This window comes from Salvelinus sp. IW2-2015, unplaced genomic scaffold, assembly GCF_002910315.2.
Source record: "Salvelinus sp. IW2-2015 unplaced genomic scaffold, ASM291031v2 Un_scaffold16303, whole genome shotgun sequence".
Lineage (NCBI taxonomy): Eukaryota > Metazoa > Chordata > Actinopteri > Salmoniformes > Salmonidae > Salvelinus > Salvelinus sp. IW2-2015.
The window spans coordinates 84153-99005 of NW_019957529.1; the positions used below are offsets into that span (position 1 = coordinate 84153).

Genomic DNA, 14853 nt, shown 5'->3' on the forward strand with positions numbered 1-14853 from the left:
CCACTCCTTTCCACACGCCCACTACTTTCCTTTCGACACACGCACTCGCCCATACTCCGGTTGTAATATTGGGCTGCAGCTAACCCCCTCCTCCCTCTTGTAGCTGCGTCACACAAAACCCCACCCCCTGTCACTCAAGCAGCGCAGTTCCTCCTCCTAGTTGTTAGATTCACTCTAAAGTTGCATGCTGTTTTGTAAGGTCAAATGCAGTCAACACATTGGGCGGATTAGATTATGCTCAGGCGAAAGCGGGGAGGGAGGAACGCCATTCTCAAATCAAACAGATCTGTGCGGCTCGGTCATTTTGTCAAGAAGGCAGCATGGTGCATCGTCCAGAAACATACACCATKTATTTTCTATAAAATAAATGTTTGAATTTTCTAACTCGTTTTCATTTGGAAGGGTGATAAAGCTGGAAAGCAATCACTTTTGCATGTGAAAACACAAAATCCTTAGACTTTGAGTGAATGCTACTCATTACTCCACGTGCTCTACGTCACTTTCTTTTGAGCCGTGGGTTTTGAACGGGGCACCTGGCTCACGCCCGGGAGGCAGCCCAGTTCCAAAACGAACGCAATCAAATATTGCCCGGTGCAAATCACACCTACACAGGTGCCAGGCGAGATTAATCAAACCCCCTCATTGTTCCAAACATGAACGATGCTGCTTTCCACTTTGCTTCTTAATATAAATAAGTCAGTCTAGAATAACAGTAGTTCACTGAAGTGTTTGGAATGATATCGCATGTCCAATCGCAGTATTTGGTAAAACAAATCGCAATTAGATTTTTTGGCCCATATCGTGCAGCCGTACAGTAGATGCCGGAATTCCTTTGTGACATCACGTTGGGGAATGCTGGATAATGCTCTCCCTTGTAACATCATCATCGGGTAGTTTGATGACTTCTGACTGAACAATACCTTGTTTTGTTACACCACAGAGCGACATTATTTCCCTCATCGACAAAGAGAAGGGTACAGATGTATGATCTTAATTTGATCAACATTTTATTTATTAGACAGCATTAAATACCAACTTGTAGTGTATTCAAGGTTTTAAAAGGCTTCTAAAATAGAAAATWAATGATAAATTAATYTTTACTGGTCATGAAAAGCATGCAGTTACTTGCTGTGTAACTCTGATAGAGCTAAATGTGGAAWAATCGTAAATGTGTAGTTCTGACTATACTTTTCTTCAAGGTGATGATATTAAAACCAAATAGTTATAACATTTATTTAACAWTCCCTTAAACGGCARGTAGTTATCAATGTTTTTTYCGGAGCTGGGGTCTCCTTGGCCCCCAGCAGCCAAATCAAACGCTCTGCACCATTTTACACTATAACATGTTATTGATAACGACCTATTCACCTTTATGACATCACAGAGAAGAATATTCACGTTTGTGACCTCACAGAGGAGAATAATCACTAAATTGCTATCATAGATTGGAATACCGTAAGAAATCTATTAGCAAAGTATCACAGGAAATGTATTGTCATAAGAGCAATGTTTCTTTCCATTGATTAATTCTACTCTGCGTCCCCTTCCCTTGGAAGGTTATTTGTGTCCCTCKTTCAAATGTTTATGTCAAGGAATATCCTGCCCCATTCACTCAGGAGGATCATAAAAGCTACAGTGTCCCTTGATTGGGGCACACACTGTACTTAGACTATCACCTTCCTGCCAGCACGTCATGCCACTGGGTGACACATTCAGTGTTCAGAGAGCATTATAGGATTATGTGTTAAGGGTTATTGGAATCAGCTCTAAGAAATGAATTGCCAAGCAAATGCCTTGTAAATGCTTTGTGTTTGCTTCAAGGATGCATTGCAAATGTTTTATGAATTCATGGGGAATGCCTCAAATMTTTTCTACAGGCTACTGGAGGTATAGTGTTTTACAGTTGCACCTGAGAATGTSTTATTGTAAAGGCTCTATAAATGCCATACGAAGGCTCTATAACGGTTAATTGAACACGCTGATCCCCAGATCTATGAGAACGAGGAGTACCACAAGTGTATGAATGAGGATAGCCTGATGCATGCCCCGGAGTTTGTGATTAAGCCTCGCTCTCACACGGTGTGGGAGAAGCAATGCGTCAGGCTGCACTGCACCGTCTCTGGATGGCCTGACCCACGGGTTGTCTGGTGAGTACTGCACACTTACGCACGCACACACACCACCCTGGATAAACCTTGACATGACCAACTGATCACTAACACAATACATACCAAATCAATCCCTTATGGATAGAGCATCAGCAATTGTTGTCCTCTCAATTCTATCCTCATGTCATTGCACTAAAACACTATAAAACACACTATACATCTCTGGTGTCTACACGGCTTCTCTTTCTTGTCTCTCCTGATTCTGATTTGTACTTTTTAAACTCTATTTTCCTCCTTGTCATCTTTCTCTCTGCTTCCCTTCTCTCCTCCTGTCCTCGTTTCACAACAAGGTACAAAAACAATGTGACAATCGATCCAATGGCCCGCCCCGGCAAGTATAAGCTACAAAGCAGCTACAACGTGCATTCACTGGAGATTGACAGGTAGGTACAACCCCAAAGCCACAGGGTCTTTCAGTATGTATCAATCGTCCCAGAGTAGGCGTGCTGATTTAGGATCAGTTTTTAATTTGATATCACAATGAATTAGATTACATGGACAGTGGAGCTCTGATCCTAGATCAGCATTCATACTCTAAGGGTGCTTTCACACTTGGTTCCTTTCAGCCAGTTGTTGTGTACTGAGTGCGGTTTGCTTAAGTTTGTGCAGTTGGAATGCTCCAAAGGAACTCAGAACCCTCAAAAGAACCCCAAAGCGAACCAAACTGAGACCATCTCGAGAGCTGGTCTGAGTTCGGTTCACTTGAAGTCTCCGGTTTGGTTCCCTTTTTTAGTAGAATGTGAACACAAAGCTTATCAGGTTCATTTATCATTATTCTCACACCTAGCACTAGGCTACTGCAACACAGTTTTCCCTGCTATAGCCCCTCACATTGGTGCCAAAAACAAATATGCAGGTTGGCAGTACAATTTTGGAGTACACAATTTTCAATTAAAGCATTATTTAATCTGCAATTATTCTTCTGCCGTTTATCCTGTTACCAGTCATTTTTACATGTAAATATTATATTTGATTATATATATATATATATATATATATATATATATTTTTTTTAAACTGAATGCAAACTATTAGCTTCCAAAATGTATGTAGGTACATCTCTGGCTGTAAGATAACAGGTTCTGATGGTATGGCTTGTCGTGCACTGTGTATTTACCCAGAGTGCATTTTATTTTATTGATTGATTTATTGAATATTTTATTTAACCTTTTATTTAACTAGGCAAGTCAGTTAAGAACAAATTCTTATTTTCAATGACGGCCTAGAAACAGTGGGTTAACTGCCTTGTTCAGGGGCAGTAAGACAGATTTTTAGTTTGTCAGCTCAGGGATTCAATCTAGCAACCTTTCGGTTACTGGCCCAARGCTCTAACCACTAGGCTACCTGGCGCCCCAAAATGAGGGGCATTGAGTGTCAGGTGTGTGCGTACTGGTAGCGAAGTCAGGTGCAGGAGAGCAGAGATTTGTGAACAGGCGCACACTTTGAGGCAAAAGTGCAAAACGTGCAAAACAGTCACAAGAATTATGTTTAACAATAAACATCTTCGTGAAAAATACCACGGGGGAAAAAAAACAGTCTTGCGCGTCAACAATAAACACGTAACACAAACAATCTTTCACAAAGACATGATGGGGAACAGAGSAATAAATACATGTAGATTGATTGGGGAATGAAAACCAGGTGTGCAGGGAACAAGACAAAACAAATGGATACATGAATAATGGAGTGGCGATGGCTAGAAAGGCGGTGACATCGACCGCCGAACACCGCCCGAACAAGGAGAGGAGCCGACTTCAGCGGAAGTCGTGACATTGAGTGAATGTTGGAAAAATATCTTGTTTCCTTTCTAAACATAGCATTGTCAATGCAAACAGGACTCGGACCACAAAATAGGTGAAGTTAACTAGCAAAAGAGTTGAGTCCTCATTCAAAGGTAAGGGCAGTGTGAATACAAAGAGAACTGAGTTATTTGGCTTTTTTTTTTACCCCAGAGTTCACTTTAGAGGACTGAGATCAGTTATTTTAAAGAAGAATATATGTGGAAACACCTTGACACTTCATACAAAGGGGCCAGGTCTTTTCTCTGTGGTGGCTCATTGCTGTGAATTAACAGATACTATTAAACAACAGTCATCTCTGGCCATGGTATAATGTCAGCATGATGTCACCACCACGTCCCTAAAGCCTCTTAAGGATCCGCCCCTTTTTTTCAATTTTCGCCTAAAATGACACCCATATTTAACTGCCTGTAGCTCAGGACCTGAAGCAAGGATATGCATATTCTTTATACAATTTGAAAGGAAATACTTTGAAGTTTGTGGAAATGTTAAATTAATGTAGGAGAATATAACACAAAAACTTATTTTTTCTTTTCTTTTTTTACCATCTTTGAAATGCAAGAGAAAGGCCATAATGTATTATGCCAGCCCAGGTGCACTTTAGATTTCAGCCACTAGATGGCAGCAGTGTATGTGCAACGTTTTAGACTGATCCAATGGACCATTGCATTTCAGTTCAAAATGTTGAATCAAGACTGCCCAAATGTGCCGAATTGGTTTATTAATAAATTTTCATGTTCATAACTGTGCACGCTCCTCAAACAATAGCATGGTATTATTTCACTGTAATAACTACTGTAAATTGGACAGTGCAGTTAGATTAACAATAATTTAAGCTTTCTGACAATATCAGATATGTCTATGTCCTGGGAAATGTTCTTGTTAATTACAACTTCATGCTAATCACATTAGCCTACGTTAGCTCAACCGTCCCGCGAGGGACCCACAGATCCTGTAGAAGTTCACCCCTTCATGGTGTAATACAATCGCCACTCTCAGGAAAGGTCATGGTAGGCCAGCGTGTGTGGGCAGACTGACAACCCTGGGAATGCTTGGATGGGCTCACACTGTGAACTCGTGGGACAGTGGATTATAGTTGTTAGAAATATGATTAGAAATGTGTGAAATCAATACCCCTCTCTGACTCGCACTGTATCTGTCGGTCTGCCTGTCCATCTGTCAGTGCCCTGAGCTCTGTTAGGTATAGACAGACACCAGAAAGCTGTTGGTGAAGGCTATACATTATCCGGGCCTTTTCGCAGCTTGCCTTTTGATAACATAGAGGARGTCAAAAGATAGCCCCTTGCCCCGKCAGATACATTCTCTGGAGATYGAGGAYTCCTGTTGTGGCTTGTTTTAAGTCATTTCACAAAGGACTAAACACTTAAGTGTCTKGAGCTGTTTCAGACAGAACAGCTTTTTAAGTTCTCTCATAGTCTCAAACTCAACCATACACGTTGTATGTACTAAGCAGTATAGGTAATCAGCCATGGAAAGTTGCATAGCATGTTTCCATGACAGAATCTAACCACACATAATTTGCATACAGAAACCCATACCACCTGACACATTATGACATCAGTGTCTATTTATTCCCAGAGTATTCCCGGCCTGGAGTTCTGGAGCATTTTACGGTCCCAGCTCACATAGCTGTGTGTTGATTAATATGGCTGAGTTGGGAGGGGTGGGGGTATTTATGTACACGTGAACCATTAGGAGACAGAAACGGGTGTGTGTATACGAGACATTGATTCAGCTGGTCTTCTCTCTCTTCTCGTTTCAGATGTGATTTTGATGATACTGCACAGTATCGTGTTTCTGCCATGAACAGCAGGGGAGAACTCTCTACCTTTGCCTCTATCGTTGTTAAGAGTATGTTTATAAAGTATAGTTCTCAAAGTCTGCTACTTCCACAATAAACTAGAAAATATTCCCCAATATCACCCCATTGAGTAGATACAAAGTGATTAACCTATGTTACTGTCTGTCTTAGTGCTGCTTTAACTTGGTCCAGTTTCAAGACTCCTCTGTGTAAAAGGATCACATATTTCTGTTGACTACAACACAGCAATAACATGCTAATAATAAGTACCTGTGTTCATTCTACTCTAGGATTCAAAGGAGAGGTAGATGAGACTCTCCCCATGCCCAGACGTAAGTAAGAGGAATATCATTTATTGGAAAAATATACCCAATACTCATAAAATATATATTGTATTAATATCCATCCATATGTATTTATGGATGTGTGCATACCACCTTACTAAACAGTATTAACATAACCTATTCACAGTATGCTAAGCTGGAACACTGTGGTAAGTTTTGAGGGGCTGGAGGGAGGTGGTGGGGGGGGGGGGCCTGGGGATGCTATGGGTGCTATTGCACTAAAACCTTTCTCGTTCCCTTGACGCTGAGCGCAGGAAAGTCGACAGACACCGAAGGTGTCACTAAAGCTCTGCGCTGGTTTGATGACGTTTTTGTCAACTTGGTGAATTCACTGAGTGTCACTCAATGTGTATGCATGATCCCTATTATGTGCATCTGTTTGGAAAGATCCTGTGATAATATCTTTCAAATGCCTGGGGAAGACCCACCGATGGTTCAGCATGACAAATGTGGCACTTTATTTTGTCATAAACAACAGAATACCTGAACATTTTGGCAAGTGTGGGGTTTTTGAAATTGTATGCAAGTCATAGAGCCTTGAAAGTTAAACACTAAACTAGAGTGACATAGAGAATATATTAAGTCATATGGAGACATATACACTGTAGTTTACAACCTGGATCATTGATTTGAGACTATAGATTACTGCACTTAGGAMTTGATTAGTCACATTCATTACCCTTTTTTAATTCATAAACGGGACTTCGATTCTAAAATCGGACACACGTGGGATTGAAGTCTTTAACTCCTACTGGGTTTAATATGTCAAGTGTGCATCACTGTCTACTGCATGATGTGACCCCCAYTTTCCCCAGTGCTGTTTGTACACAGTCTGTAGTGACTCTTTTTAGTGTCTGAACACTCTACTTAATGATGTTAATGGGGTTTTGTGTTGTCCTTCTGGTACATTGTCTGGTACATGTACACGCCTCTGTCTGTTTGAAGAGCTTGGCCGTAGTCTGTGTAGGGTTATTTTTATTTCACTTGTTCTTGGGAGGGGAAGGGTAAAATGTAATCATCAAATMTATTTATATAGCCCTTACATCAGCTGATATCTCAAAGTACTGTACAGAAACCRAGCCTAAAACCCCAAACAGCAAGCAATGCAGGTGTAGAAGCACAGTGGCTACCGGATAATATTTAGTTACATCATCAATCATCCTAAAGTGTCTAAAATGTATTTTGTAGCTSAATAAAGTTACTATAAGATGGACATGAAATGTGAATGTGAGAAAATGCTACAGGCCAGTGTTTCCCAACTCGTCAGTACCCCAACAGTACATATTTTTGTTATAGCCCCGGACAAGCACACCTGATTCAATTTGTCAACTAATCAAGCCCTCAATTAGTTAAATTAGGTGTGTTTTTCCAGGGTTACAAAAAAAGTGTACTGTTGAGGGTACTCGTGGACTGGTGTTGYGGAAACACTGCTATGGGAGATACTGACTTTGGTTGTTGGACACATGCGAAGAGACAGTGGCCAGGTAAACAAAACCAAAACAGGGCTTTGCTGTCTAACCTTGTTCATAGATTACTTACAGGGAAGGAAATCAATGTGTTATTTTGGAATTTGGGTGAACTATCCCTTTAAGAGCAGTTACTTTCTCTTTGTTCGTCCATCCCTTTCGATTTGAATAATAATGCAGGCAGGTGTCTTATGGCAGCTCCACGCACCTCTCTGATTCAGAGGGGTTGGATTAAATGCGGAAGACACATTTTTCAGTTGAATGCATTCAGTTGTACAACTGACTAGGTATCCCCCTTTCCTTTACCCTAAATTTGAGGTGTGTCACACAATGCATACTGTTGCATGATGGGAACAAAATAGCAAGCTGACCTCTAACCTTATGTTACTTGATGCTCCTTCCTGTCAGATGGCATCGTCTCTGAGTATGGCATCACCTTCGAGACCCACATCGTGGACGGGTTTGGCGTGTCATTCGGACGGGAGGGTGAGACCATGAGCCTGGGTGCCATGGTCATCATTTCCCCCAACCTGGCACGCTACCAGCCCGAGGTGCAGTGGTACAGAGACGGTAGGTGAAGCACTAGAGCTCTAGGAACTGTTGGCGGAGGTTTAATAAGGTTACATGGACAGGGAAGATCTGATCCTAGATCAGCACACSTATTCTGAGCTAGTTGATACYTACGCCCCTGGGCTATYGGATTTATTTGAGATGCTCCTTGATGAGGAAGGCCTCTGACGATGGTAGGGCAGCCATTTTAACCTTGTCTCTCTCCTTTGCTTCTTTGTCTATCAGATGTTCTTCTGCAGCCCTCCAAGTGGTGTCAGATGCACTGGAGTGGAGASAAGGCCACGCTGACCCTGACACACCTYAACAAGGAGGACGAGGGGCTCTACACCCTGCGCATTACCACCAAGACTAAATATGAGACATATTCTGCTTACGTCTTTGTCAGAGGTGGGGACCTTACCATGAGCAAAACTGAACACCACTGCTCTCTGTCACATTATCACTCCTCAGTCTATTACATGCCTTGTTTACTGATTTGCAAGTTTAACTGATTATATTTTTCACTGTGTGTGTGTGTGTGTGTGTGTGTGTGTAGACAGTATGGCCACTTGTTTACCCCCTCTCTGTTTCCATTGGCCTGTCTCATGTTCTATATGGAGTGTGATTAACAGTTTATCGTCAACGTCACACAGACATCTCAACTGGCACCAGATAACAATGTAATCATGATCCGTGTGTGTTCTTAAATATACATTGGAGTTGAACCATAGCAGTCTCTGGTTAAACTGACCTCCACATATAATGGAACTCACGCATTATGACTATAGTAGAGTCAATCAACTCCTGTCACAATCTCTGGCCTGGTTTWGTATAACATGGAYAAAATGATGCACACAGACACCGCCAACTTATTCATTAAGGTACACTCTTAGCACCTTTTTTTCTATCTAGAACCGTGTCCCCATAAGATAACRCTTTTTTGGCTCCATGTAGAACAMTGGAGTCTTCAGAGGGGAGGAAGGCTCATAATAATGTCTGAAACGGCGCGAATGGTGACGTATTTYATACCATTCCATRMATTCCGCTCSAGCCATTAKCACAAGCCCATTCTCCCCAAWTAAGGTGCCACCAATCTCCTGTGATGGAGAACKCTTTTTACAGAGGGTTCTACATGGAACCCAAAAGGGTTCTCCTATTGGGGACAGCCGAAGAACCCTTTTGGAACCCTTTTTTCCTAAGAGTGTATTGACCTCCTCTGTGGTTCCATGTTACTCATTCTCTTGCTAACAGATGAAACATGTGCTCTGTACAGTYTGGATGGAAATAGGCCRTGCTCTCTCTGTCATGGTTCAGGGTTGCTCTGTAAAGGAGAGGCCATGTACAGTCTCTCTGTGGACACCGAGACCCCATTGCAGTCGAGAGACGGACAAGGCTAGGCTATTCTCAGTGAGCTCAGATATGGAAGGAGTTTGGCTGGGAACAGAGGTAGATACTGTATATATCCCTTCTTCCAGGAGAGACAATTGCCTGCTGAGTGTCCTTATAAGCCAGTGGGCTTACTTGTTCTCTCTCTCTCGCTCCATCTTTATCTGTCTCCTTCACTCTCGATCTCGTACACACACACACACACACACACACAGAAATATATAGTACCAGGCAGTATATAGTCCTACAGTATATACAGCTAACGTAGACATATACATAGACATACCACATAAGTAGCTAATTTTGTTTCTCACTTTATTGAAAGCATGTGTTCTGTCTTTTTAAGCATCACCTCTCTTATCCCCTTTAACTGAGAGGCACGCTGCTGCTAATACTGGGATGTGTTTGACTTAAAGACTAGTAGCATTCCTGGCACTTAGCTGTGGAGCCACGTAGTTCAGCAGGGTGGGTGGAGCACTGTATATGTAGGCACTGTATCAAAACAACAAGCCTCAATCAAAATACTGTACACCATAGAGATCTTATAATGCACCATGGATTCTATATGTAATTCTATGCCTTAAAACTCGGTACAAAAAGCCAAGGAAATGTACATTAACTGTGTTCCGTACACACTCTGGTTGTGTGTTTTGTGTTAGCCTGATAAGATATTGTACWGTGTGTGTGTGTGTTTCCGAGAGAGAGAAATAATGAGAAAGGGAGGAAGTACTACACACGCACATTTGACTGGCAATGTGTATGTTCCTGTATTAGATGCCGATGCGGAGGTGGAGGGAGCCCCTGGTGCCCCACTGGATGTGACGTGTCAGGACGCCAATAAGGATTACGTCATCGTGACCTGGAAGCAGCCGGCTGTGGACGGTGGCAACTCCATCCTGGGCTACTTTGTGGACAGGTCAGTYCCATCACCCATCACTGCATGCCAGTTCTGGTAGGGCCCCTAACCTTAAGGTTCGGCTCCACAATGCCACCCGGATGAGAGACCTCAGAGTGGAGTCGAAGAAAAATCCTTGGCTTATCATGACACAGCTAGGAAAARGTTTCTCTCCCTTTTAGCACCCCTTGTACTGCCATTCACTCCAGTTACAACTGCAGATAACCTAGAAGAAGAGGGACAGAAGTTTTTCCTGATCATGTGACCTGACCTCTAAATAAAAAAATTAAAAAAACATGTGACCAGGTGAAATAACCTCGTTATGGGCTATGACAAGGGCCCAGAGTTTTTCCKGATCTTACCAATAGACCTAACTCTGGGCCTTATCAAGAAGCCCTTGTCAAGTTTGTTATTGAATGGCTGATGGCATTAATTCTGTCTCTTTGCGCCRTGTGTTCAGGTGTGAGGTTGGTACCACCCACTGGAGCCAYTGTAATGACACCCCCATCAAGTTTGCCCGTTTCCCCGTGACGGGGTTGGTGGAGGGGCGCTCCTACACCTTCCGTGTGCGTGCCGTCAACAAGTCTGGCATGAGTCGGTCATCCCGCACCTCTGAGGTGGTGGCAGCTATGGATCCTGCCGACCGCGCACGTATGAGAGGTATGGTGGGCACTCCGATCTGGCATCTGCCCCTCCTTGTCTGTCTTCTCTCATATTGTCTTATGGTACTGCTAAATTCTTTATATTATGAGTATGTAACTTTGTGATGTCTAATGGTTTTAGTATTAGGCATATCTTTTCTTGTTAGTAACTATGCATCGGTAACATTCTCCTCTTCCCATGGCCTTCAGGTACCTCTGCACCCTGGACCGGCCAGATCATTGTCACTGAGGAGGAGCCTGCAGGTAGGAAGGAAATGCTTTTGCACTCTTCAATGATGCTCAATACTCTGATGCAGCTATAGTTCTAAAAATACCTACAATGTTCTTTGATTGGAAGGATAATGAAAGCTCTAGTCTAGATCAATAGCCTGGTTGCCAGTCTGTTGCTCTTGCCAAGTCCTTGTGGAATTGTCACGTTTGGCTTAACAATGAKAATGGAATAGGCAAGAGCACAAACTGAWCTGGGACCAGGCTTWGAGKTCAAACCKCTGATACATTTTCTTTCACYTMACTTCCTATCAGAGGGTGTAGTCCCTGGCAGACCCAAAGAACTGGAGGTCGCTGAGGCCACCAAGAACTATGTGGTTCTGAGCTGGAAACCCCCTGGAGAGCGAGGTCACGAGGGCATCATGTACTATGTGGAGAAGGTGAGAAATAAATAACTAAATCATATACCTTATCTGTAGCATGACTCATCTGATCAACTTAACCAACATGTCATCACGGTTATCCATAACAACCACCATATCAAAATAATTCATTAAGTAATCATGATTCTGTTATCTCGAAATAGAGTACTATATACTGTAGAACTGCAGGTTTGGACGGTTGGTTTTTGGAGGGCTGGAGCCCTACTCTAACTGCTTTGCGTTGCATTGTGTGTTAGTGTGTGTCTGGTACAGACAGCTGGCAGAGGGTGAACACAGAGATCCCYGTGAAGTCTCCTCGCTACGCCCTGTTTGACCTGGCTGAAGGGAAGGCCTACAGATTCCGTGTGCGCTGCTGCAACTCCGCTGGTGTGGGCGAGCCTTCAGAAGCCACCGAGGCCACCACTGTCGGGGACAAGCTGGGTGAGGGGTCACAGGTCACACTTCACACGCCACTGGCACAACGTCCAGCCCTGCAACACGAATACCTATGGACCGAATGCTAACATTCTATACAGTACGGGAACAGTACAGAAATGTATCCACTCACTACTGTACGTCGTTCTGGATAAGAGCGTCTGCTAAATGACTAAAATGTCAAATATACACATGTAACTCAAACCATCCTGTACATCCTGCATTTAGATCAATGCATCTATACCTCATGTTAGGATTCTGCCTAATGTGCAATCCCCTCCTTATCAGTCTACCTGGTTTCTAGCAAGCTATCAAACAAATTCAAATTTGACACGCACTCATTCAAAATGGAATCCTAATGTGCTTTCATTTGATCTTAGTTGAATAAACCTCTCCTGTCCCCAGATATCCCATCTGCCCCAGGCCGTGTAGTTCCAACCAGGAACACTGACACGTCCGTGGTGGTATCCTGGGAGGCTTCCAGGAATGCAAAGGAGCTGYTGGGATACTACATCGAGGCCAGCATCGTGGGCAGCAAAAAGTTTGAGCCCTGCAACAACAAGCCTGTCAAAACCACCAGGTACAATGGTCCTTCTAACTGTCCTCTCTGTTTCAATTGTTGTTTTACAGAAATGCTGACCGTAACTCAAATTTGGTGTTAAACCATAAATTATGTTGAGCTCAAGTTTGACGAAACAATTTCCTCACTCAAATGAAAATGTACAAAAATGTATAAAAAGAAAAGGCATGTCTTTCTCAAAGCGTTTCTGTGTCCTGGTACTCACAGGTTTGTCTGCCACGGTCTGGTGACAGGAGAGAGCTACGTGTTCAGAGTGAAGGCACTGAACGCCGCTGGGCTCAGCGAGTGTTCTCAGGAGTCTGAGGCTATTGAGGTGAAGGCTGCTATTGGTGAGTGAGACAGAGGGTGTCATGGCACACCGTCACAACAGGATAGGATGGGAAGTGTTTTATAGYAAGAATGTGAAGAGCCACAGGCCTATACAAGGAACCTATTTTTGTTTATGTTTGATGATACACTATGAAGGGCCAACAGTAAGGTATAATGTAATGGTAGAACCAGGGAAGCTTCTTAGCTCTATGGAGATTTGATTATTGAGTCTTATGCATATTCTTTACTGTTGTTATTTTTTAGTTTATATGTCCATGATGAAAGAAATGCCGTGTGTCCACACTGAACATGGGTTGAGCTGATGTGTTGTACTGTTCTTTTTGTCTGTCCATCGAGACATCACATTGTCAGCTCTGTGTACCATCAGCATTAGACTCCTTCCACATGTTATTTTCTATCCCCCCCCCCCCCCCCGATGAGTCATAATCTATCCCCACCCTCCCTGTACAACCTGAGGTGGGGCCAGGGTCAGGAGTTGTAGACTTCCTCTAACTTGGGTCAGTGCGATCCAGCTCAGCGGTTGTTACAAACCGGTCACTCGCAATCCACCCCCTACCCAACCAACCATCCCCACCCCTTACCTGTCCTGGGCACGAGATGTGTCAGCCACCACAACCCCACCTGTTGTTAAAGGTACCCCCCCTACACCCAATCCCCCTCATTTATGCTGTGTGTCTGTCCATTCTACTCACTCTCATCTGGGAATACTAGCTCTGGTCCAGGGCATTAGTGCGTCTCAGTGTTACAAGGTGCACTAATGCCCTGGACCAGAGCTAGGGAACAGGAATATTAACCTGACAGCCCTGCTCTTTTACACAGTTGTCCCATAATGTCAGTTTGCGCTGTGACTAACCAGGCTTCCAGCTGTGAGACGTCAGTCAGTCACTGGCAAGCTTTGTGCCGAGCAGCATGCGCCGTTCTCCCTTATGAAACACACTTAGTGGCAAGGTCAATGGATTTCTCTCCACAGTCCATTACAACCAATAGCAGTTGGTAGACATAGGGCGTAGACCCATTAGTGGTAGTGTCTTACACGATGAAAGGTAAATAATACTCACAACTGAGGCGAGGTTAGTATTGTTAACCCCCCCCAACAACAACTGCTCCCCGGGTCCGACGATGTGGACGTCGATTAAGGCAGCCCCCCCCTCACCTCTGATTCAGAGGGGTTGGTTTAAATGCGGAAGACACTTTTTCGGTTGAACGTATTCAGTTGTGCAACTGACTAGGTATCCCCTTTCCTTCCTTTGTTAGTGAACTTTTCTATCACACATGTTATCAGGATATATTAGGAAAGAATAGCTGTACCATAGATCTTACTCATAACAATTTCCAATAGTTGTCTCCCAGTACATACACTTGATCAGTTTAGGCCATGTAGTGCATATAATGAAATCCACTGGCATATAGTGTGGCTTTTTCATGAAGGGTTGGCGCAAAGTCCACACACACTCACTTTCTCCCCTCACACGCTCGTGCTTTGTCTTTTAACTCCGCAAATTGCTTCCTCACGCAGATGTCACTTGTTGGTCATCTTGTCTTCATTTTTCATAGTCTGTCAGATGAAGATATTTTACTGCATTTGATAGGGTATTGGTAACATTTCTTGCTCTCTCTACCTTCTGAGTGTTCTGATTTGAGCTGTTTGCTAGTGTGAATGGTTGTTCTTTGCCTGTGTAAAATGGCTTTCGCTTTTCTCTGCTAACTCCTTGTAGGGGGCGGTATTCCTCACGGTGTGTTGCCGGAGGGGGAGTTACCAACGGGTGGTAACGTGGGCGGACTAACTGA

General features: G+C 43.4%; 1 protein-coding gene across 4 annotated transcripts in view; it reads left to right on the forward strand.

The window, feature by feature from the left end:
* Positions 1–14853, forward strand: part of LOC112080386 (myomesin-1-like) — a 41223-nt gene that overhangs the window by 10540 nt on the left and 15830 nt on the right. For all 4 annotated transcript variants that reach the window (XM_070442534.1, XM_070442532.1, XM_070442533.1 and 1 more), the window contains 13 exon segments: positions 1990–2147; positions 2459–2551; positions 5751–5839; positions 6080–6121; positions 8008–8169; positions 8395–8556; positions 10309–10450; positions 10890–11089; positions 11281–11334; positions 11614–11738; positions 11978–12161; positions 12561–12735; positions 12943–13064. In XM_070442534.1, the coding sequence (XP_070298635.1) occupies positions 1990–2147; positions 2459–2551; positions 5751–5839; positions 6080–6121; positions 8008–8169; positions 8395–8556; positions 10309–10450; positions 10890–11089; positions 11281–11334; positions 11614–11738; positions 11978–12161; positions 12561–12735; positions 12943–13064 (1708 nt within the window).